Source organism: Salvia hispanica, chromosome 3 (genome assembly GCF_029641045.1).
Source record: "Salvia hispanica isolate PSC_SH4W2 chromosome 3, Shi_PSC_v1, whole genome shotgun sequence".
Classification (NCBI taxonomy): domain Eukaryota; kingdom Viridiplantae; phylum Streptophyta; class Magnoliopsida; order Lamiales; family Lamiaceae; genus Salvia; species Salvia hispanica.
The window spans coordinates 3,936,979-3,963,244 of NC_142694.1; the positions used below are offsets into that span (position 1 = coordinate 3,936,979).

The 26,266-nt window shown below is 33.2% G+C and overlaps 2 protein-coding genes across 2 annotated transcripts; one reads left to right on the forward strand and one right to left on the reverse strand.

The window, feature by feature from the left end:
• The first annotated feature begins 8,416 nt into the window (after window positions 1-8,416).
• On the forward strand, window positions 8,417-10,170 carry LOC125212706 (ferruginol synthase 1-like). Its single transcript, XM_048112944.2, has 2 exons — window positions 8,417-9,311; window positions 9,425-10,170. The coding sequence occupies exons 1-2, from the start codon at window positions 8,430-8,432 to the stop codon at window positions 10,028-10,030; spliced, it is 1,488 nt and encodes a 495-aa protein (XP_047968901.2). The 5' UTR covers window positions 8,417-8,429; the 3' UTR covers window positions 10,031-10,170.
• A 7,356-nt stretch (window positions 10,171-17,526) lies between these two features.
• Window positions 17,527-23,182, reverse strand: LOC125212702 (copalyl diphosphate synthase CPS1, chloroplastic-like). The gene is made up of 13 exons (XM_048112941.1): window positions 23,041-23,182; window positions 22,876-22,944; window positions 22,730-22,797; window positions 22,349-22,643; window positions 22,065-22,251; window positions 21,463-21,677; window positions 21,262-21,382; window positions 21,060-21,172; window positions 20,742-20,971; window positions 18,580-18,794; window positions 18,206-18,503; window positions 17,939-18,118; window positions 17,527-17,871 (listed from the first exon to the last, which is right to left on the reverse strand). Exons 1-13 carry the CDS (start codon window positions 23,141-23,143, stop codon window positions 17,650-17,652), a joined length of 2,316 nt encoding a protein of 771 aa, XP_047968898.1. The 5' UTR covers window positions 23,144-23,182; the 3' UTR covers window positions 17,527-17,649.
• Window positions 23,183-26,266: the final 3,084 nt, after the last annotated feature.

Sequence of the window (26,266 nt, forward strand, 5' to 3'; positions counted from 1 at the left end):
GCCCGAGTTTAAAGAATTCGATTCCCAATAGGACCGCAAATCCTGTTCGGAATAATGTGCACGAGAGCCGTGAGCCATCAGCTGTTGGCCGGCTATGTGTCCGCTGAAGGTGGCCACCTTCACGGTACACGTTTATCAGATAAGGCGAGGATCCAAAAGAACTTAGACTGCAGTCAGACTTTTAGCTCACAGAGAATTTAGTATGCTCGGGCCTTTTAAGAAAAACCCCCGTGCGATACTGTGGATGGATGACAACTATATATTGTATGTTTTGTTTTCGGCATGTGTCCACTGAGTACTCCTGTACTCAGCCCTGCATGTATTTATAAATGTGCAGGTTGAACGTCAAGAGGAGGGAGAAATGATCGGAGTCGATGCTACTAAATAATCAAGTGGATCTTTCACGATTCGTGTCTTCATACACGAAGTCGTCTAGTATGGACTTATTCCGCTGCTCTTTTGTGAAGTGAGACATCTTAGAATCTCACCTTCGAACTCTGATTTATTGATGTAATATTCATTCTAGTTCTAAGACCATGAGATGGTACATTTGGCTTCTATTCTATGAAGTGTTCGACTTGGCCTTCGAGTATATTCACAAGTTTTTCCCCCTTTTTCTTTCCCCGCTTCTTTAATCCCCCATTAGTCGCGATTTACCCGCTTTCGCTATCCTTAGCAAAATGCGGTCGTGACAATTATTGCATAATTAAAATTGATAATTTTATATAATTTTATTTTGTATGTGAAGTGAAGAGAGTAAAGTAAGAGAGAATAAAATAGAGATAAGAGTGTTTCCAAAATATATGTATTAATGCTTATATGATTAGCAAGTAATATTCTTAATGCATTTTCCTATTCCCAATTCACATTGTATACATTTGCATATTCCAAAAAGTTTTCTCTATTCTCAATGCATAATTTGTTACCAATTAATCAATTTGGTTCAATGTATAGATTTGCATTTTATTTAGGTTTTATGCAAAGCTTCTTAAAGAAGTTGTATAATTGATGTAACTTTTGGACTTTTTTTGGGATAAAGGTAAAGGAGATTGGATTCTTGGGATGAGACCCATACTGTTATATATGTTGTTAGCCTGACCTACCGTCTCACTCCTTCATTAATAATTTTATTATTGTTTAGTGTACATTAATCGGTTAAACATAAGATTATTAGGTAATTAATATTGATGGCATTATCAAATACTCCAAAAAATATACATTAATTAGATCATAATGATGGTATTAATCAAACTATTTCTTAGATTTTAATCGTTTAAATAGTTTATTAAATTTTATCAAAAATTAATTAAGAAAACAAGTAAAAATTTGTAAACTATGTGTAATACTATGTACTTTATATCAGGTATGGTCATGTAAATTAAAAATCGTTCCACATACTAATATAATATAAATTTAATCAATTTGGCTCAATACATTTGCATTTTATTTAGGTTTTATTCAAATCTTTTTAAAGAGCTATATAATAGATGTAACTTTTGGACTTTTTTATTATCTTTGATTGATTGTAATCAGTCAATCAATCAAACTTTTTTTTTTTACAATGGACAATTTACTTTTTATAATATGCATTCCATATTCGTTTATTTTTTATAACATGGAGTAACATTCCACATCATATGCATTCCATATTCTTAGTAAACAAAACAAATTCAAGAAATCTGGAGTAAAATTTGTGGCGTGAAAGAGGTAGTAATAACTAAGAAATAAAGGCACAACTTGGAGGAATTGAAAAGTGCCGTTGGGAGGAATTGAATAGTGTTGTTGGACTTATATAGTGAATAATGCAACCCTAAAAGTGAATTTGGGCTAGGCTAATATGTTTTGGGCCAAAAATAATTAAGGATTAACTAAACCCCACTTGAATTAATAAATGATAATTTTAAATTTAATTTGTGGCCATGTAGAAGTATAAGTTTTAGTAAATTGAAGGTATTAGTCTTAGTAAATGTTAATTATAGTCATGTAGAAATATTAGTTTTAGTAATTAAAGGTATTAGTTTTAAAGTTTTAATTATGGCCACGTAGGTGTATTAGTTTTAAAATTTAATTATGGCCATGTAGGAGTATTAGTTTTAGTAAATTTTATCACATACTTAAGATGACACATTTTTCTTTTTAGTTTGCCCCAAATAAGATGATACTTTTATCTTTTCTGAAAACGTTCTTTCTTCAACTAATACACTTAACCATGTTTCTCATTCCAATTAAAATATCGAGCTCTTTTTCTCTATTCATTTAAATCATTAATTGTTTATTTTTGTGGATAAAAAATTAATCTTAATAATATATAGTGATATCAAAATGTAACGTTATTAACAATACTTAAATATATACTTATTCAATTAATAAAATAGTGCATCGTCCTGGTATTGAATATTTGGACAATATTTCATTAGATGGATGGAGCATATAACGATTCGAATCGAAAGTTTACATGTATAAATAATACATGATTATGTACTTATTTAATTACTAAAAATATCGTCAGTTGCGCATCGCGCCGGGGCTCAAGTGTAAATCCAACAATCCAAGGGTTTAGTAGTACATGAGGTTACGGTATAGTACCAACTCAATAAAATAGCGTTCGCTATGTGATCGAAGTTAAATCCATCTCCAAAGGGTTTAGTAATCCATAGGGTTAGGTTGTAGTACCGACTTAGTAACATAGTTTACAATTTAACAACATTATGCAATATCTTTATTTCTGTTTTAGTATTGTTTCGTTTTTATTTTTTTTCATTAGTTCATTAATTTCTGATGGTTTCTTATTTTGCAGATTGTAAAGGTGAAATCTTCGTTGTTTCATCGTTTGTGTTTTAGTATTTTGATTAGTTCATTTTACGCTGATGATATTTTATTTTGCAGATTATAAAGTTGAGATCTTTGCTATTCCATTGTTTGTATTTTATTATTGTTTCCTCTTCGTTTTTCTTTGTTTTTTTAAAAATTTTTATTTTATTGTTTTAACAATATCTTCACTTCTTTTGCAGTAATCGTCTTCGAGTTTTAGGCAGTTGTTCGCTATTTTTCAGTCTGATTTTTGTATGAAGAGCTGAGAACGATTTTTATGGAGAGACGGTTTGAAGAGTGAAGGTGGAGATGGTTGAAGATGGAGATGGTTGAACATTCCGAAAACGTAGTTTGAGTTGGGAAGATGGCTCTGACAGTTGATTAACTGTGTAAATTTGTTACCCTGTGTATATAGGGCAGATAGATAGTGGAATAGTGAGTAACAGTTGTACAGTTTTTGGAATGTTAAATAATTATTATTTGAAGTTCAGATAATAAAATAACATTGTTTTTGTCATGCATATTATTTTATTTTATTATTGAGTGATTAGTATTTGTGTCTTTGTGTAATAAAGCATTTGTATAATATGTGGAATGTTGAATAATCAGTGGATGTTCAAATAATAATATTCGAGTAACATTGAATTTGTTATGCATATTTGTGTTTGTTAATACACACAAAACTCTGGGGTTTAGTAGTCTTTGATGGTAGTGTGTAACATCTACTTATTGGTATGAGTTACTATCTTAGGATAGTGTTCACTAATTGATCGGACTTAAATCCTTCCCCTAAGGGTTTAGTAATCCATAGGGCTAGGTTCTATCACCTAATTAGCGAATTTTGTTTACAGTTTTATACATTATTTTTTTTATGTAATTTTATGCATAAAATACTACATTAACTAATACTTATAATTCAAATGTTATCAAACTTTATTTTGATTGTAGTTATTAGGTTTTTGCGTCGATGTTTTTATAGTGTTTAATGTTGATCATTTAGAGGTATTTGTATGTATTAAATTTAAATTCCCACAAAACTGTATGGTTTTTTGAGCTTATTTATGTAATGAAATTAGTCATCAAGTTATTTGTGAATGATAAGTTATGTTGGATTTTTGTAATTTTTTATTTTGTACCTTATTGGTATGAGTTATAACCTTATGATAGTGTTCACTAATTGATCGAAGTTAAATCCTTCCCCTAAGGGTTTAGTAATCCATAAGGCTAGGGTCTAGCACCTAATTAGCTAATATTGTTTACAGTTTTATACATTATTTTTTTGTATGTAATTTTATGCATAAAATACTACATTAACTAATACTTATAATTCATATGTTATAAAAATTTATTTTGGTTGTAGTTATTAGATTTTCGTGTTGATATTTTCATAGTGTTTAATGTTAATTAGTTAGATGTATTTGTATGTATCAAAGTTTAATTCCCACAATACTGTATGGTTTTTTTAGCTTATTTATGTAATGAAATTAGTCATCAATTTATTTGTGAATACTAACTTATGTCGAATTTTTGTTATATTTTATGGTGTACCACTGAATATTTTTACAGATATATGTTTACATGTGTGTTGTTTGTTTTTGTAAGTTCATTTATTTAATTTTAATAATTGATAAATTAGTTGTTGAGGTGTTCCATTTATCGTTGATCGACGTGTTATTCAAGTTTGTATGTATGCAGCGAACATTGACATGTGCGAATTATATTTTTTGTTTGTTAATACATTCAAAACTCTAGGGTTTAGTGTTGCATGGGTGTAGGGTGTAGTACCTACTTTTCATAGTTGTAATCATATCATGGTGTTCATTAGGTAATCGTGATATATCTATATCCATAGGGTTTACTAATGCATACGGTTAGCATATAGTAGTATTTTTTATAATTTATTACAGTAATCTTTTGATTGATTATACTGCTTCGTCAAGATTTATAATACAATAATTTTGATTATTTAATGCAGTATTAATTCATAGATAATCTAAATCACTGTTTTTGAGGTGGTTTCATTTATTGTTGATTGACGTGTTTTTCAAGATTTTGCTTAATTTAAAATTTATGATAGAATGTTTAGAAGTGTATATGCATCCATTACTTTATATGTATTGGTTAAATTTGTAATAATTATCTTTGCTCAGAAAGTTGATATTGTCAAGATTTTGCATAGATTATCTAAATCACTGTTTTTGAGGTGGATTCTTGTATTGTTGATTGACATGTTGTTCAAGATTTTGCAACATTCTGCAATATCTTTTTATATTTTTAAATTATATAATAATATCTTTTTAAAATATTCTTTATCAATTAACATAGAAAAAATTGTAGTTTGTGTTTTCAAATTATATAATAATATGATTTTGTATTTTTAATATTATAACTGGTAGTATTAATATGAAGTACAGTATGTATAAATATAAATTATTGTACAAAATCATATGAATATCGCGTGTTTTTCTATTGACATTGTTGGTATGATTTATTTTTAGTATTTCTATATATATTTTGTTTTAGAGTACTGAAGATTGTGAATAATTTAAGGTTTATATTAATTTTCTTAGAAATAAATATTTGTCATTATTATAAAGAGTGAATGTTGTATTTGTAGAGGGATGTTTTTCTTATTGATTTATAAGAAAATATCTATTCATAAATATTGTATTCTCAAATATTGTACTCCCTTTGTTTCGACTAATTTAGTACTAAATTATGAATACATATTTGGACGTTGTATATAAAAGATTTGGCACGGAATGTCGTCAGCAGCGCAACGCGCTGGGGATTTACTAGTTATTGATTAATAATGTACATATTTAGAATTGTAATCTATAAATATGAAATCTAAATATTTTAGATAGTCACCTTTTGAATATTTTGAACATTGTGAATTTATGAAATTTTTATTTCTATTATCGTATTATATTTTTTAATGTGTCTAATTTATTATTATATTGTGCTTTAATTATTTGAATATCTAATATTTTCTGTTTTAAATATGAATCATATACTTTTTTATTATAATTTTTAGACATTATTTAATATATTTAAATTAATTATAAATTAAAATATTAATATAAAATATATGAAAAAGAAAATATTGGGTTGGGTTGGGTTAGGGTCCCTGATGGAAATAAAAAAGTTGATGGGGGTTGAATTGAGTGAGGGTTGTGTATGTGGAGGATAGAGAAATGAATATTTTATTAAAAAGTTGATGGGGGTTGGGTTGGATGAGTGTCACGGATGGAGATAGTCATACTCATGTTTTATTATAAAATGATATACTCCCTTCCTCCGTTCCAACTAAACTGATACAAAACTTTTGGACATGAAGATTAAAAAATTATGCTTAAAAGTAGGGAAAACAATAAAATAGAAAATATAAAGAGAGAATAAAGTAGATAGTGGAATAAAGTAAAAATGATTGATGTTTTGTTTTTTTTTTTTAATAAGGGAAATGACTAAGTTTTTTGGGACATCACAAAGAACAATACGACTCAACTTAGTAGGGACAAATAGAGTATAAAAATAGGATCCACATTTCACTAATTATTTCCACCCTCTATTCACTATATTTCTTAAAACTTGTGCCAAGTTAACCAGTACCGATTAATGGGGGACGAATGGAGTACTGAAATTCAGTCAATTGAGTACTATGAGAGATGTATTCTTATTTTCAAATATAAATCACATGATCCGTGAATAGCACGATTGATAATGCTTAGTTTGGTAATTAATTGACATCTTAATAGAAGACTAATTAAATCTTATTAAAAATGAGAAAATACAAAAAGTGGCGAAAATTAAAAATATTTGAAAATAAACTAAGTAAAATTAGAAATAGAAAGAATTACCTTAGATATTTTCTTATTAGTAACTTCTGATTCTGTGTCTGTATTTAAGAGATGTTTTCACTAAAAGAATTATAAAATACATTAATCGATATTGTAATTATCTTATTTCATTTCAAATTTTGTTTTTTACACGACTATCAGTTTCATGAATAAATCATATACAAGCATATAAATATTAATTACTCCATCCGTTTCAAGGAAAATTGCCCCTTTTTTAGGCAGTACGGGATTTTATACAGTTTTATTTTATGATGTTAAGTAGAGAGAGTAAAGTAAAAGAAAAGGAATAAAGTAGAGATAAAAGGTATTTCCATTTTAAGTAATTAGTTATTTTTGTTGGGACAAACCAAAAAGGAAAAAAGAATTCATCTTCAATGGGACCGAATGAATATTTATTTTGTTAGATCATCCACAATAGTGGACGTCCGACCGGCGAGCGGCTCGTCCGTCAGGGATGTCCACTATTGGGGTGGACGAGCGCATTACGGACGAGAGCGACAGAAAAGAGGTTGTTCGTGGTCATGCGCGGATGTTCGTCGGGTCGTCCGTCCTCTCGTCCGCTATTGTGGTCAGGCGACGGATGTCTCGACAGACGAGAGCATTTTTTTTTATTTATTTTTATTGTTTATTATTGTGCTAGGCTATTGGATGTCCTAAGGCTAGTCCGCTATTGTGCAGTGGAATGTCCTAGTGATGTGACAGTGCAATGAGATATCTTAGTGACGTGGCAGAAGATGTTTTTGCGATGTCCTAAACTAAAATGTTAGACCTATTACCAAAATAGTAAAAAATAAGGGTGTTAATTAATTGAGATGGATGAAAAAGGAAATTGATGTCAACTAATAGGGACGAAAAGAGTTTGAATTCAAAAATATTTTATATGTCTATTAGGAATTAGATATATTTTCCCTGCAATATTACTCCCTCCGTTCCATAGTAGTGGAGGCATTTCTTTTCGGCACGGAGATTAAGAAAAGTTGTGTTAGGTGAGTTAAGTAAATAAAGAATAAAGTAGGAAATGAAAAAGGTAGAGAGATGTAGAGAGAATAAAGTAAGAGAGAGTAAAGTAGGTGGGAAGAAATGTGTTGACTTTTACCAAAAAATGAAATGACTCTACTACTATGGAACGTACCAAAATGGCAAAATGACTCTACTACTATGGAACGGAGGGAGTATTATTTCCATCAGGTTGGACTTGTCTTATTAAAATATTTTATTCGACAGTGCTGTTAATTAACAATTCTTAAACTTGCCGGGATGATATTTGAACGGTCATGCTGATTCTTGTCATTTTTATATACTGTTCGGATTATCTTATAATCAATCATTGCTTTGTAACAACCTGCTATCGTGTAAGTACTTATGAAAACAATGGCCAAGTGGCTCAATAATTATATACAGAGAGAATCTTTTTTAATCAATAGTGTAAAAAACACTACTCTCTCCTCCCCGAATAAAATTTACTAATTTCCATTTTGGTTCTTCTCCAATTAAGAATAACACTTCATTTTTACTATAAATGGTAAGTAGGTCTCACATTCCATTAACTCATTTCACTCATATTTTATTATAAAACCAATACAAAAGAGTGGGTCTCATGTTCCACTAACTTTTTCAACCAACTTTTCTTTACATTTCTTAAAACCCGTGTTCGGTCAAAGTGTTATTCCTAATGGAGGATGGAGGGAGTACAGGACTTAAAATTTTAAGTTTCTACATAACTTATCTCCTCCTTTCCTCGCAGTTCAAAAAAGATAAATGGAGTCCTTCCCTTTCCTCGCTGCGCTATTCCTCATCACCGCCGCCACATGGTTCATCTCCTCCCGGCAGCGGCGGAAGAATCTCCCGCCGGGCCCCTTCCCCCTTCCGATCGTCGGCAATATGCTCCAGCTCGGCACTCAGCCTCACGAAACATTCGCAAAACTATCAAAGAAATACGGCCCTCTGATGTCGGTCAACCTCGGCAGCCTGTACACCGTGATCGTATCCTCCCCGGAGATGGCCAAGGAGATCATGCACAAGCACGGCCAGGTGTTCTCCGGCCGCACCATCGCCCAGGCCGTGGAGGCGTGCGGCCACGACAAGATCTCCATGGGGTTCCTCCCCGTGGGGGGCGAGTGGCGCGACATGCGCAAGATCTGCAAGGAGCAGATGTTCTCTCACCAGAGCATGGAAGACAGCCAGGATCTCCGCAAGCTGAAGCTGCAGCAGCTGCTCGACTACGCTCATAAATGCTCCGATGAATGCCGTGCCATTGATATTCGCGAGGCCTCTTTTATCACCACGCTCAACCTCATGTCTGCAACTCTCTTCTCGTTGCAGGCGACTGAGTTTGACTCCAAGGTCACGATGGAGTTCAAGGAGATCATTGAGGGCGTCGCGACCATCGTTGGTGTGCCTAATTTTGCTGACTTCTTCCCCATCCTCCGCCCCTTTGACCCGCAGGGGGTCAAGCGCAGGGCGGATGTCTACTTTGGTAGATTGCTCGCTTTGATCGAGGGCTATCTCAATGAGAGAATCCAATCGAGGAAGACTAACCCGAATGCACCCAAGAAGGACGACTTCCTCGAGACAGTCGTGGATATTCTTGAGGCCAACGATTACAAGCTGAAGACTGATCATCTCACTCATCTCATGCTGGTACGAGGTTTAATGATAGACAGACAAAAATGACAAAATAAGACTATTTTTCTGGCAGTTCTGTTTTCTTTTCTGTTGTTAATTTTGGTTTTTCGTTTTTTTTTCTTGAGCAGGACTTGTTCGTTGGAGGATCAGACACGAGCACGACCGAGCTAGAGTGGATAATGGAGGAGCTAATGTCGCACCCGGACAAGATGGCGAAGGTGAAGGCGGAGCTCAAGAGCGTGATGGGTGACCAAAAGGTGGTGGACGAAAGGCAGATGCCGAATCTCCCATATCTGCAAGCAGTGGTGAAGGAGTCGTTGCGCCTCCACCCACCGGGGCCTCTGCTTCTTCCCCGGAAGGCAGAAAGCGATCAAGTGGTGAACGGGTACCTCATCCCGAAGGGGAGTCAGGTGCTGATCAACGTGTGGGCTATGGGCCGAGATGAATCCATATGGAAGAATGCTAATACGTTTGAGCCGGAGCGGTTCTTGGATCAAAAAACTGACTTCAAAGGGCAGGATTACGAGCTGATTCCGTTCGGGTCGGGGAGAAGGGTGTGTCCGGGTCTGCCATTGGCCAACCGGATCTTGCACACGGTGACAGCCACACTGGTTCACAACTTCGATTGGAAACTGGAGCGGCCGGATGCGAGTGATGCCGAGCGCCAGGGTGTGTTGTTTGGGTTCGTGGTTCGGAGGGCTGAGCCACTCAGGATCATCCCATTTAAGCAATGACATAATCGTGAGAGATTGAATAAATTGGGTTGGTTCGCAGCCGATAAGCTTTATTTTATGTTTGCTCGTGTATTTTAATTAGCGATGTTATGTGTCATGAATTTCAATCTTCAGCGAATAACATGTGTAAATTTGTTTGAGTTCGTTATTAGTAACTTAAATCGCACTTTTCAATATATACATTCTCAGATATTTTTGTTTATAGAAAAAGGACAAATAGCCGAAAATTTCGCTATCAGATACGCCCTCCATCCCTGCTTTTCTTGAAATCGAAATAGAAGTACTATAAAATTATGAAACTGAATATTTATAATCATATATTATATATTAATTGTAACATCCCAAAAGTGGACTTAGTTAAAATTTAATATCTTAATATTAAAATAAATGATGTTCTATAATTTATTCGATTTTTATAATTAAATAGCACAATTATAAGGAGTAGAGTTTGTTTTATTATTTGAAGCTTTTAATTAGAATATAGATGTATGCAGATTGTTAGTGTTACTAAATCATCTCTATTAATATCAGGGGACAGAGATGATGGGGAAGAATAAAGAATTTTAATTATTTACTTAAGTCTCAAACTTATGTAATACTCTAGAAATAGATCATGTGAGTTAATAGTAGTCTTCCAAGGTAAATACCGTAATTATACATACATATATATGACGTTGGGTAGAGAGAGTCTCTAACTCAAAGTCTCAAACTAGAAAATGGAAGAATGATCTAGAAAAGAAGATATTAAGACATGTTTAGTTAGTAAGCTGCCATTTGTCATTTTATTAACCATATATTAAAATAATGAAAATGATACAAATATAAAAAAATTCTCAAGCATCATTTTGGGGGAATCTCGGTGTCCTTCACCTCACATACGTACAATCAATATTCCTTTCCAATTTACACACACTCATCTCTCTCTTTTGGCTAATACTTTTGGCCCTCACATTATATACATAAAAAAAGAAGAAGAAAAAGAAAATCCTCCTCTCCAATTCTTCCATGATTTTCAGGTGGGAGACAATGGGAAGTATGAGAAAACTTCGGCTATTCGAGGTATTCCTTGATTCTATACTATATTCCTTTTATAGTTTGAATTATGATACTTATACTGAGACACATATATAAGGATTTGATTTTTATAAATTTTATATGATTTATCTGAATCCATAAATGTAATTTGGGTTTGACTTTGTGCTCAATGAAATCTTATTAAAATTACTTGTGACGATTTAATACATTTTGGAAAATTAATAAAGATGCCTAAATGATAGGTTAATATAGCTAATGAATTGAATCATAGATTAATATGATATTATAGGATGTTAATAATCATGGTGAATTATTGTTTCGGAATGAATAGTGACATAACTATAATATTAGGGTTTAGGGGTGGGTCGATACGATATATCGTATCGAAAACGTTGTATCGTGTATCCTATCGAAAATATCGATATGAAAGAATTTCATATCGTTATTGTATCGAAAGTTTCGATATATCGAACTTTCGATATAAAAAAATTCCATATCGTTATCGTATCGATATTTCGATATATCGTACCGAAATTCGATATATCGTTAAATATCGATATATATCGAAAATAAAATATCGATATATCAAAAATTTTCAATATATATCGTATTTTCGATATAAAACGATATATCGCGATATAAGGAAATTCATATCGTTATCGTATCGAAAACTTACGATACGATATCGTATCGTATCGAAAATTACGATATATCGAAAATTCGATAATTTTTCGACATTTTTCAATATGATACGAGCGATATATCATTTTTTCGGTATTTTTCCCCAGCCCTAATGGAAGTACATGGTGATTAAGCATGTTTTAGAATTGAATATGAAAGAAAATGTAGCTAATATTGGGGACTTGAAATAACCGAAACTATACAGGGTAAAACTAATGGTTAAATTTTTTTTATATATATTTGATTAATTTGATGGAAAATATGTAGTCTTGGGTTACCTTATGATTTTAACATAATTGATTATAATGATTTGATATATTTTGGAGTTCAGTAAGGCTATTAAAAGTGGAATTGCTTTATGTATATAGGATGGTTATGGAAATTACTGATGTATAATTATAATTAAATATGTAGGCTAAGCAAAGAAATGTGATTAGCATTGGTAATTGGGATATTATAAAATAATTAATCATTCATGAATAAGTGAAGGGAAGATTGAATTAATATTGTAGATGTGTTCATCTATAGACAATTTGATCATGAGAGTATAAATATTAACATAAATTTATGAGAAATATTCTAAGGATGTTTAGTAATTGTAAAATATTTATTTCACTTAAAAGTATAAGGTGTGGATAGTAATTCGCGAATTATGGCATAATATTGGTAATGTTTGAATTTATTTAAGTTATATTCGTTGAATTGAGTAATGTGATCAGGAGAATAGTAACAGAAGCTTTGTCTATTTTCATTAGATAGTTTAATGATGTAAATAAGTATGCAAATGAAATATGTGGTCAATATGACATGGGAAGTAATGTATGCAAGATAAAATACATCATGGTTAATGCTCATGGATTGACGTATTATCCCTAGAGATGAAACAACTTCCTCCTAACGTATATAACATCTCAAACTTAATGCTCATAGATTGACGTATTATCCCTAGAGATAAGACAACTTCCTCCCAACGTATATAACATCTCAAACCCGCTAGAAATCGATGAACTTGATGGGTTTCCAAAAATCATGCAATACAATGTTACTAAAATGTAGGAGTACAATAAAATGTTGAGAGCTTGGGAGTGAATGAATAGTGTTTTTGTTGGTGGGTAATTCATTCACAACTCTATGCCTTTGCCTTTTATAAGCACAAAATTGGGACATGATAGATCATGGAATTAAAAATCATAAATTATAAAATTAAGACAATAGAGGTTACAAAATTTATTTAATGCTCGTTATCCTATTTAAGATTTGTAATCGCCAATTATTGATTGTAATCTAAATAAATATTCATGATAGTTATTTATAAATATTTAAATTTGTTTCCAAAACTCATAAATATTCAAAATGAGGCTAAATTTATCAATATTCTTGTGTTGATAAACTTATATCTTTGTGTTTATTTAAATTTACATGTTATATTGATATAATTATGCCTTTGTGTTGATAATTTTAATACACTGAATTGAAAGTTATTAATTATTACTGTAAATTAGTTAGCACACTCACGCAACTCTTGATCGATATTATTAAAAATGTGTTGCCTTTTCATCAAGTCTCTATATATACTTTATCACTTGATAGAGAAAATAATTTTTTATTATTATTATAAACATGGACATACATCTAAATCTTTAAGTTCCGAAAGTTAATTTTTGTAATTAATGCAAGCAATTGATTCATCATAAATTTATAACGGTTAATCATTCATATTATAATAATTTTACTTATTCTAATTAGTGGATAATGGTTTCAATAATTATTGGGAAAAATCGGTTACATCATTATGAATTATATAATTGTATCACAAATTCATTCCATAACTTTCACATATTTTAAATTAAGGACAAAATTTATAAATATTTCAAAATAAGGTCAAAATTCGACTTTTATATATGTATAGATAGGGGAGTGATCAATTGATAACTCATCAATTAATTGCTAACTACAACTAATTTAAGGCCATAGGATTTTAGAAAACATGTGGTCTACAATTTGCCACGTGTAATTTTCGTTTTTATTAATAAAATCAACAAAGATAAAAAAAACACTCCAAATTAGGGTTTTGTATGAAAATGTTAATATAGTGTTTCGAAAATATCAACACAATGCTTTGAGAATGTCAACACAATGCTTTAAGAATGTTAACCCATTGCTTATATTGACATTCTACATGTATTATATTGACATATTTTATATAGTATGTTAACATTTATGTTTGTATGAAAAAATTAAAAAATTTCGATTTTTTTTTCAAATTTTGACGTCGGAACATATGCATATAGGATATCGTTGGAATCCTTATGAAATTATCTTTAATTTGATATATGTTATATGAATTTAAAGTTTTTAGATTTCTTCTAAAAGTTAGTTATAACTAAACATGTTGTTAATTGACATTAATACCCCTATTGATATTTTTTGGAATTAATCCTATGGTCTTATTGACGTTTTTCGTTGATCGTATTGATATTTAGGGATTAATGATCTAAGCCCTTAATTTGAATATGTAATGACCCTCCCTTCTAGGGTATAATAAATACGGTGATCGTTAACTAGGCGGACTTAAATGCAATAAAGATCATAGGCTAGGGTTTCATTTAAAGGGATTTTACCAAAGTATTTAATGAACAATTAAGTAAGAGAAGAATAATGCATTAGCAATGAAATTCAATGATAAAAGGGCTATCACAATTAATATACAAAATGGCAAGGTCTTAAGATAATCCAAACTGTATCATGTCTCAACAATCCAACAAAATGAAGTAGTTCAAAGTCAACCAAACAATAATAAGTTTCATGTTTCAGCGGAAGCAACCAAGAGAAGGGTGAAGCTATGTATGAAGACACAACTACACTCAGAGTTTCAAAATGATCATATTATTCAATTTACTTGCTCAACACCGTCAACCGCTCAACCTGCACATAGGGAAAACACATGCAGGGCTGAGTACTATAAACATATTCAGCGGACTTATGCCGAAAACAGTTTTATCATAATAGTAGTTATCATGCCATTTCAAGTGTCCATCGGGGTTTTATCTTTAGAAAGACCCGATGCACCACAATATATCCTTTATCAAAATCACGGTCGCGCAATCATTTTTCGCATCGACGTTTACCATATCCTCATTCTACATGACAAGGAATGCGGCCGCAATCTAGGTCACTAGACCGGCCAACCCATACGCTGGCTCACGGTCTAACATTGGTATACACTAACCCAAGTAGAGTTTGCAGCTCTACAAGGATCCGAATTCGATTAAATCAATAGTGGCATAGCCACAAGGGATAGGCACGACAAAACAAATTAAGGCATGATAACACAGATCTCATTCTCATCAATACAGATTTAGGACGATGTCCTTATATTAAAAGAAAAGCCCACCTCGACGGCTTAAATCGCAAGTATTCTCTTCCCCTTGGTATCACGCTGAGAGCGCGAGTTATCACCTTTAAATTATATGTATCACAAATCAGTCTAAATCATTGATTAAAATCATGCATGTTCCCAACGTTTCCCTTTTCCCATCAATTCGTTTTAATATCACCATTCAAAATCAAGACATGATTATCACATCACTCTTTATTCGCACTACAACTCCAGATTTATCATCAAAATATGTCACGCATGAGTGTTTTACAACACACATCACATGCACACACACAACACACATGCACGCACACTGATGCATGCACACACACACACACGATCCACACACACACACACACACATATGCATCCCATTCATCAATTGGTTTCCCATTCACTCGATCTATATGCATGAGGGTTCAAGAACACCGATTAATCGGTTAGATGAGAAAAGATTGATATAAAAATACCTTTTCTTGATAGAACGAACAGTAGAACAAGTAATAGCCTTGATTCTTCAACAATTCTTTGAGTTTCAACTTCAATTCTTTGTAAAGAATGAAGAGATCTTGAATAAAATAGAAAACAAGTTGAAGAAGGAGTGGAGGAAGAAAATAGCGTGAATGAGGGAAAGAGGGAGGCGTGTAGTGTGGCTAGGGTTAGAGTTTTTCTCTCTTATTTATAGAGTTCAAGAATATAATCCCACAATTAAATAAATAAAGATTTGAACAGATATGGGGGAGGAAGTTGGCGTTAAATCTGGTGAGAAATAAGGGGATTTCGAAATCTTAGGCTATTTAATTAGCCTATGATTTAATTTGGTATTTCACGGAACAGAATAAAATATCACGGAGCAGAATAAAATAATAAATCCTCCCAAATAAATATGGAGTAGGCGATTTTTATGCCTAGGATTTAAATTCAAATCCTAATTTAAATGGGATATGACAAGATCTTCTTAGATGGTAAGATATGCTAGAATATTTATATTTATTCATGGAAGAGAATAAATAAGGGATCAAATAGTATATTAAAATAATTCCTTCTCCCATAAATAGGAGATTTTCAAAAATCTCCATGCAATAAGGTAGGTTTCGAAAATTCCATAGAGGAATTAGAAAATAATTTAACTTTGGATTTAATTTGGATAATTATCCCAAGTAAATAATTAAATCCAAGAAAAAATAGGATTCCTTCTCCAATAATAATAGGAGTCGAAAATTCCAATAATATGTGTAGGATATTTATGAAAATCCTATTTAGTCTCACTCATCCCTTGGGAAATAATTCGCCACAATTATATTACTCCGCATCAAAGTATTCACATAAAATCAACCAATTTTACTTCCACCTCATTTTCTCAACACATTGATCTTTCAACGGCCACGTCATATTTTCCACATCTTTGACTATTCAACAGCCACATCATATTTTCCACATTTTTTACTATTCAATCAATCTCAACTCCAAAACGCAATTAGGTCACAAAGAAATCATGTAATTAAATCACTCATCAATTAATCCACATACTCCATAGCATTAAAAGCATTCAATGCAAAAAATTTGTAACCCGAAAATTAGGGTTCGAAAAAGTAGGGCGTTACAGAATATCTAATGGCTATTATTTAGTTGCAGTTAACAATTAAGTTATGAGTTAGCAATATAACACTCCCATGTATAGATATGTATAGATAGATAGATAGTGAGGTATATCATGCATAATAGAATTATTTTTATATTTGACTACTATTTCTAACTTTATTCTCTCTTCATCTTTCTTATTTTATTATATTTCATACTTTATTTTCTTTACCTCATATTTTAAATATTTATTTCTTAATTTTCGTACTAAAAAGAAACGCTTCTTCTATATATTAACATCGATGAGAGAGTATTTGTTAGCCTATTTTGGTCTCTATTTTGGATACGTGCAGTCTATTTGTTAGCCTATAATCTCAACAGATTTTTATACATTTTTTAATTTTTATACTACCTCATCTATTCTTGAAAAATAATTTTTTTTGAAATATCACGGATTTTAGACATCAAGTGCAGACCAAACGAGAAAATGGACTCGTTCCCTTTCCTCGCCGTGCTATTCCTCATCACCGCCGCAACATGGTTCATCTCCTCCCGGCGCCGGAAGAATCTCCCGCCGGGCCCCTTCCCCCTCCCTATCGTCGGCAACATGCTCCAGCTCGGCTCCCAGCCCCACGTAACATTCACAAAGCTATCTTTGTGGGCCACGTTTAATTCTTATAGTGGGCTTGTTAAGCATGTTACATTTCATGGGTTTTTAAATTATAGAATGGAGTACTATACTAGTACTACGTAATATGGAGTATCTTTTATTTCTCGTAAGGCAATAAAAGTACGTGTAAGAGTAAACGAATGCTTCGTATAAAAAACATAAATGTTTATTTTGATTGCACTTATTTATGCAAAATAATAAACGATTATGTGACATTTCTTTCCTGATCAAGGGCGATATATACAACTATACTTAAGAGATGGAAGCAAACTATTCACTCGACTGGTTCGAAAAGCACTTTAAATATGTGGGTGTCAATGGTGTCGGCAGCATGATATGCTCTATAATAATAAGTCTTGGCAACTGCCATAAACGTTTTCTTGATATTTCTGTTGATGCCTCCTGACTTCTCAAGCACCAATTTCACCAACATCTGCATGTCTTGTTCAAGTTCCTTATTTTTTATTGTTGCGTTATGCCCATCTCCTCCCATCTCCTATATATCATTACCAACATTATGTTCATTATTTCCTTTTATATGCATAATAGTGTCTGAGGTCTACCTTTTGGATTTGAATCAAAGAAAGCTGGTGACAGATTTTGGTTGTTAGGCTAGAGAGAGCTTTGTACTCGTCGTGCGAGAGTATCTCTTTCCTATGACCCGCGCAGATGTTCAATGTGTTGGTTAGGAGCTCTGCGTCGTCTGCTTTACCATCTTGCAGCTTCTTTAGCCACACGCTCCACTGCAATTGGAAGAAATTATTTTATACAAGTAACTACTTAGGACTAATGGACTACTATAGAATATTACTCCAGTAGTAATTACTCACCGCGGTTTCCAACTGGCGTTTGGTGTATCGGTTGAATCCCCCGAGGAACTGAGTGAGGGTGGTCGCGGCCCCATCTTCTTTCTCCCCACTGTTTATGCTGCCAAGCTCATTCAAAAGGCTTTGTTTCTCCTCAAAGGATCTAGAAGTGATCATCTTAGAAATGACTTGGGATTTGGCCCACGCCATTCTCTCGTTGGTCCTCTCGAGCTCAAAGATGCTTGAGGTTGCCATGAAGTAATAAAGGAGAAGTTCCTTTTTGCTTATCCCGAATCTTTCGATGCCACAGCTCTCGTACCATCTGCTCAATCAAATGTCAATGATATCTTAGTTAGTGATTAGTTGACAAAAAAATTAATTTGTGAATTGGGGCATACTCTTGCATGTAGATCCATTCGAATTGATGTTGCGCTTGGCATCTCTTGAAATCAGTCTTGGCTAGGTCGTGATACGTGTCGTTGCTGATCTCCGGCATCCTGTATAGTGTCTTTCCGATCCATGCATCGCCGGAGCCAGCGTAGTATTGGATGTAGTACTTGGCCTCAACACGAGGTAGGGTGGCGAGCCATGGCATCTCTAGCCCCAACTTTATCTGTAGTTGAATTAAATTTAGTATTATGAATTGAAGGTATGGGTACAAGTTAAAAGCTTACACTATTGTTTTTAGCACTACCGAAACTAGGGGTGGGTAAACGGTTTTCGGTTAATCGGTTAACCGAGAACCGAACCGAAACCGGTCGGTTATCGGTTAACCGATAACCGACATTTACGGTTATCAGTTCGGTTCCGGTTTAAAGTTTTGCTAAATGTCGGTTATCGGTTATAACCGATAACCGTCGGTTATAACCGGTAACCGGATTAAATTCAATTTTAATTTTAATTATATGTTTATTTAATACTAGAATAAAGTATAATTTACTTCAAACTTTGTCACAATTGAAGAAATTATAATTTATATCTAAATTTTGTCTAAATCAATGTCAAAAAAAGTTCATTTTAATTTGTGTCACTATCAATTAGAGTATTATACTTATAAATTTATATCTCAAAGTCAATAAAGTTCTTAAGAATTACTATTTTGATTTTAAATATAGAATAACCCTTCACTTATTATTGGAGACAAGTTTTTAAAGTATAGAATATAGATCATGTAAAGTTCAAGTCTTTTAAAGTGCCTAAACAATTTATATATTACTTTTAAATAGGAGTATAATAATAATAATAATAATAATAATAATAATAATAATAATAATAATAATAATAACAATAATAATAATAATAATAATAATAATAATAATAATAAAAAGTAGATGAAAACTTAAAAGTTAAAACAATAAATAATTTTAAATTCAATTATATTTTTAATTAATAATAACAGAAATTGTAATTTACTTTTAAACTTTGTCACAATAGAAGAATATGTAATTTACTTCCAAATTTTGTCAAAGTCTCATGTTGCATATTTGCAATGTCAAAAAAATCTATTTTAATTTGTTAACTATTAGTTATTTATACTTATAAAGTTATAATATATCAAATTCAATAAAGTTTCTAAATATATTTTTAAAAATAAGATCTCTCAAAGTTAACGAGTGCTTAAGCAATACTACTATTTTAAAAATAAGATAACCTTTCACTTATTATTAGAGAAAATTTTTCAAATTTTAGATCATTTAAAGTTTAAGTCTATTAAAGAGCCTAAATAATAATAATAATAATAATAATAATAATAATAATAATAATAATAATAATAATCTGTAATTTACTTCTAAATTTTATCAAAGTCTCATATTGCAAATTTGCAATGTCAAAAAAGTCTATTTTAATTTGAATTTATTATGGTGTAGGATGAAGTTGAATGATTATGACTAAAATGCAAAAAAATATGATAAAAAATTTGACGTTTTCGGTTTTACAATCATGCAGAAATACGTAGAATTGAGAATACACAAAATCAATTAACAAGCGAGAAAATTTCAGAATTTTATATATTATAGATTGAATCATTGAATTGAATGATTGATCATTGAAGGATGGCAGTGAAATAGTTAATTCAACTTTCGGTGATAAACTAATAGTGTGATTAGGTGTAGGTTGAGTTATCTATCACAACCTTAATCATGCAAAATAAACATTTGAATAAGTTAAATCAATTCGGTTAGTTCGGTTATAACCGAGAACCGATCGGTTCTAACCGAGTCGGTTAATCAAGTAACCGAACCGAAGATCGGGTCGGTTCCGGTTAGTTTTTTGAAGGCATTTTGGGATCGGTTAACCGACAAGTCGGTTCGGTTAATAACCGAACCGACCGAATAACCAGCCCTAACCGAAACCCTTTCGCACTTAGTACATAATTGAAGGGAAAAAAAAAAATTTCGAATCGTAAAAAAGTTACCACATGGATGGGCTTTAATTGAGCAACAGAATTGGAAATTTGTCTTCTTGGATCTAAAATATATACCTATTTCATCTCTCCCCTATGCTAATTATCTTTGATGGAAAATATAGTACTAAATGATAGTGAGAGAGGGAAAGATACCTCATCAGGCAAGTGCTTAGATATAACCCATTTATCCAAAATCTGATTATCAGCTAATTTTTCTTTCAAGAAATCGTAGGCAAACTTGGCTGCATCTTCCAAGATCTCCTCTCCGGGAAACCGGAGTTGAGAAGCTCTGTAGAGATTGTATATCGGAGAAGGTGACTCGATCATCTGCCCACCGTAGCATGAGAATTTTCCATCTTCCTGCTTGAAATTCCTCAGAACATCTGTGGGGACCAAAAAATATTTAGTTAAATCTACTTGAATGAAAATAACAAGATTGATAATTAGTTGATAATTAAATATAGTACATACTTGGATCAACTTCATATCCATGCATTCTGAGAAGCCTCACTCCCATGGATGTATCGTCAACATCACAAAACTCAGATTCTCTCCCACTGAAAACCCCTTTATCTGTCCAATACCTGCAATTCAAATAGCTAATTAATTTAATTTCTGTTCAAGTTATAAAAAAAATGTTAATTAATTTATTATTAAGTTAATGTATGCATACTTGTGGATGTGGCTTAAGCATTCAGCAATCTCCGACTCGAAAAAGCGAGAAATCCCAAGGCGCTGCAGCCGGTCGATCGCCCAGAGTCTTCCGAACACATCGACGGGATAAGTGTGTGGCGCTGCGGAGTAATTAATCAAATAATTAGAACTATAATTACAATTAGACTAATTAATTAATTATAATGTAGTATTTAATTACCTCCTCCATTGAAAGTTTCTACAGTGTTTTTGATGAATTTGTAGCATTTTTGATCTTTGGTTTGCATGAAAGCAAAGGCGGTGGAGGAGGGAGAAGTGAGGAAGGAACCATCAGCTGATTGCAGTTTCAAAAGTTTGTCCCAATCCAAATTTTCTAAGCCTTCCAAACTGAATAACAATGATGTTGGCATTTTGTGCATAATCTCAAGTGGAATCCTGCAATGGAAAATACACATTTGAATTTAATTAAATATAGCAACCATGTAGGAGTAACTTTTTTATGTATGGAAAGTTAAATAAGGCGAGTATATTATTGACTCAACATCCAACCCATCCAACTTGTAATTGTTTATTCTACCTAGTACTTAATTTTAAATTCCATCGGTTCATTTGAGGCGTCTGCGAACACAAAAAATATGACTATTAGTTATGAACGGATACAATGTACTGTATATCACTGAGAGGGACGGTCCCAAATATTGATTGAATAAAATTTAAGTAGGATTAAGTAATCTTTTAATTGTGACATCTTAATTTAAATTAATACTACTATATGTTAATTTCTAATAATGATTTTAATTATGATTAGGTTAACACTCAAACCTTTTCAACTTTTGTTCTCTGGTGTGATAAACCTCGTGCACCGCGGGCGCGTCGTAAGGAAGATCTTCGATACCCATGCCCTTGGCCTTTTGAAGCAGCGCCGGAAATACGACTTCAAAACCACACGTCATGTGCTCCTTATTACCCTCCGTGAGCTTATCAACATTTTCTTTGATGTACGTCACTCCTACAAGTAACGTGAAGTCGAAACACAATTCATCATTAAGAAATTAAAAAATAGTATAATAAAGTATTTTTAATCATAAATTAAATGGGCTCCCTACCTCTTTTGACCTTGTCATCGTGAACATTCCACGATCTCAAGGCTACAACACATGCAATGGTGTTAACGAGGCGATCATAAACACAAGAAAGTTTTTGATCGCCCCAAGATCCATCCTGGAGTTGGTTATGCACGATCCACTCCAGGCTGGAGGGAAACTCAGGGGCGTCACATCCCCCCACGTCCTTGATCATCGCCACCCATGCTGTGTCATAGGGCGACACGCTTATGCGCCCGTCTCCTGTCGTCTTCAACAACATTCTGATGTATTCAATCGGATCCTCAATATTGTTAACCTACAAGAAAATAACTAATTAATATCACTAGTACTAGTTTTTTTAAAAAATAAATAAGTTGTAATATTTTAATGCTTAGTAGTTACCGCATCATGGCCTTGATGAGCAGTGGAATCGTCGTGATCATGCACCTGTGGAGCATCTACTGTTGCAACTGAAAATTGAAAATACATGTATATATTTAAATTTTTTGAATGATAAGCTAGTTTAAAATTTAGTCCTGATCATGCACCTTTGGAATTTTTCATGTGTTTAACTTGGTAAGTGAGGGAGAGGTTTTTAGTCCTGCTCATCCACGCATCTGCCAAAATTAAAATAGATAAATTATTTATTACTATAAATTGTCAATTTATACTAGAATCTGGATGATACATATATACCGGAACATAGAACTTACTGGTGGCGAAACATTCCAGCAAAGGAAGCTTAGCCGAGGACGACGGAATTCTACGGCCAGCTGCCGGAGAGAGGCTGAGGGTTGTAGAGGAAAGAGAGGCCATTCAGATTTTTTATGAGATTAATTGAATGGAAATGTGGGAGGAAAAATCTAAGGAATATGTGTTGCTTGCCGATGCGCAGTAGCAATGAGATTTAGGTCTATATATAATACTCCCTCCGTCCCACATAATTTTACACAGTTTGACTTGGCACGAGTTTTAAAAAATGTAATAGAAAGTGAGTTGAAAAAGTTGGTAGAATGTGGGTCCTACTTTTAAAGTATTGGTTTTATAATAAAATGTGAGTAAGAATGAGTTAGTGGAATATGGGGTCCACTACCAAAAATGGTAAAAGTGAAATGAGTAAAATTATATGGGACGGACTAAAATGGAATACTGGATAAAGTTATGTGGGACGGAGGGAGTAAATGCATATAAGCAACTGGAGAAACAACTACTCCTCAATTTGACTTGAACGCAGTGGCGGATCCAATGTATAACAAGGGTACAACTGTTCGAACCTCAGCGTCAGCTGCTGCTGTGTTTTAATTTGTTTCTTTCAGTTTTGATCATTTTTACTTGCATTTATACGTTTTTCTTTTAATTTACGTTTTCTTCCCTCTTTTTCTACTATTCTATTTTATTATTATTTTTTAGTTATATGATTATCGTATAACAAAATATTTTTCAAAAATAAATCAAACCATTCACAAATAATTTTTGTTACAACCATGTACTTATATAAAATAATGGCCAAGTGGCTCAATACTTATATACAGAAGGAATATGTTTTTAGTCACTAGTGTAAAAAATACTACAAGTCTTAAATTTTTAAGTTTCTAAATAACTCAAAAATTGATCTTTTCGTCAATCATTAATTTAATTGTGGATTCACTATTAACTATCCATTTGCTTAGGCTGAAGAGATTTTAGCTAGCATTTAATCAAATACTATTGAATAAGTAATCAAAATCGTTTTTTGTATAAATACGCATACATTGTATGTATAGAAGCAAACTCTATATAACTATAAGAAGACATTTCCCAACTAATGTAAGACTGTAGACAAGTATCTCAAGGGAACAGTCGGATGCGGAATAATGTTCAAGAAGAACGAACATCGAGGGATGTATGGATATACAGATGTTGATTGGGCGAGTAATTTAGTATACCGAAGATCGACGGCAGGCTATTTTATTTTTGTTGAAGGTAATCTAGTCGCTTGATGGAGAAAGAAACAAAAAGTGGTCGCCCTTCAAAATATTTATATGACTATTTGGAATTAGATATATTTTCCTGGCAATATTATTTAATCTTAGGTTGGACTTGTCTTATTAAAATATTTTATTCGACAGTGCCAAAAACTCTGTCGTAGATAATTATTTAATTAGCAATACGTTGTCATTTCGATGACATTTGAACAGTCATTTTTATTATTGTCATTTCGATGATATTTGAACAGTGATGTTTAATATTATCATTTCAATTACTGCTTTGTATATGTACTTATACAATACTAATGGCCAAGTGGCTCAGTAACTATATACATATATGGAGTATGTAGGATTCTTCAGGCGGCTGACGTACATAATTAAGTATACAAGATTCGCCTACACTTGCCATTAAATTCAATTGATCTTGAAATATTCTTAAAAAACATTGAAAAAATTGAATTGCATATCAGTCCAAATCCTCATCTATGAATTTGAGCCTAGAACCACTTTTACTAATTTTTTACTCCATGCTCTTCTCCAAAAGCATAACATTCATATCCATGCTCTTCCGCAAGGACGTGCTTAAAGGTCATATTATTCTATTATTAAATTTAAATACTTCAATTATTAAAAATATTTCTACAATATAAAATATATTAAAAATATAAAAATTACAGAATTAAATTAAAAAAAATATAAATTACAAACTTATAATCCTAAAAAATAAAATTACATAATTAAAATCCTAAAAAATAAAATTACATAATTAAAATCCTAAAAAATAAAAAAATATACATAATTAAAATCCCAAAAAATAAAAAATACATAATTAAAATCCTACAAATTAAAAATTACATAATTAGAGGCTAATAATACCCCGTGGAAGACTATTTCTCCGAGCCTGTCCCCAATTTTGCCGGAGACCTCGTATCATTGTGCGATGCGCTTCAAGTTGCTCGGGAGACATGTGAGATGTCTCGGTCATATTGAGTTGAGCCAAGAGGGTCCACAACGAGTTGATGGGAGATTGAGGTGGCACAAAGGGAGCGGGAGCGGCGCGATGCGGTTGGCAGTCGCTTGTTTCCTTCCTTGCGGCCGGCTTTGGGAACTGCTCACACCGGCGTCGGGGCTACCCAAGTTAGCTCCAGCAAGCTGGCTAGCCACCTCATCCTCGCCGGCGTCGGATAGGGATACCGACCTCGACCGTTTGCTGGAGGAGAGGGAGGAGGATGATACGCTCCCTTATACTTCGGATGCACACGCACCTCCCGCCAAGCGTTGGGGTACTTGAATGGTTTTTAATGTTGACATTGGTAGGTCGACAAGGCACTGATGATGTCGAGCTCGCTCCTGCTGCTCTCCGCCGACCGCTCTTCCTAGAGATAATACCCCTAGAATTTTTGGACTTCATTGGCTCTGAATATGGTATTGCGCACCATACTCTCATTGCGCTCGATGGTTCCATCCGGTCGATTTTCGTTGTACCGGCGAGAGACGCTCCATCAAAACCTATCCCCGCTTTGGTTCGTGCCAACCTCTGAATCTTCGGAGATTGCCAAATAGGTTTTGAATAACTGATCCATCTCCCCCGGAGTGTACAGGGTGCGGACGTGAGTGTCACCGCTACGACCCTAAACACGAACACCATGAGGAGTAGGAGTAGGAATAGGAGTAGGAATAGGAGGAGTTTGAGTGCCGCCACTCCCTTCCGATTCGGGTTCGGGTGCCCACCCATATTACCCATCGGGGGCATCTTGCTCGTCACCGGGTAAGGCGGGTAGCCACCCGAAATTTGAGAACCTTGGGTTTGAGGAGGGGCCGAGAATTGCGTTTCTGGACTAAGGGATGGTTGTGAGCCGAACCATTCCTGCTTCCAACCGCCGGAGTCGGACGGGGTATGATGTTGGCCAATCACATTGCGCCATGTCGTCCTGCTCAGCGGCACGGACTGTAACATCCCTAACCCGAAACT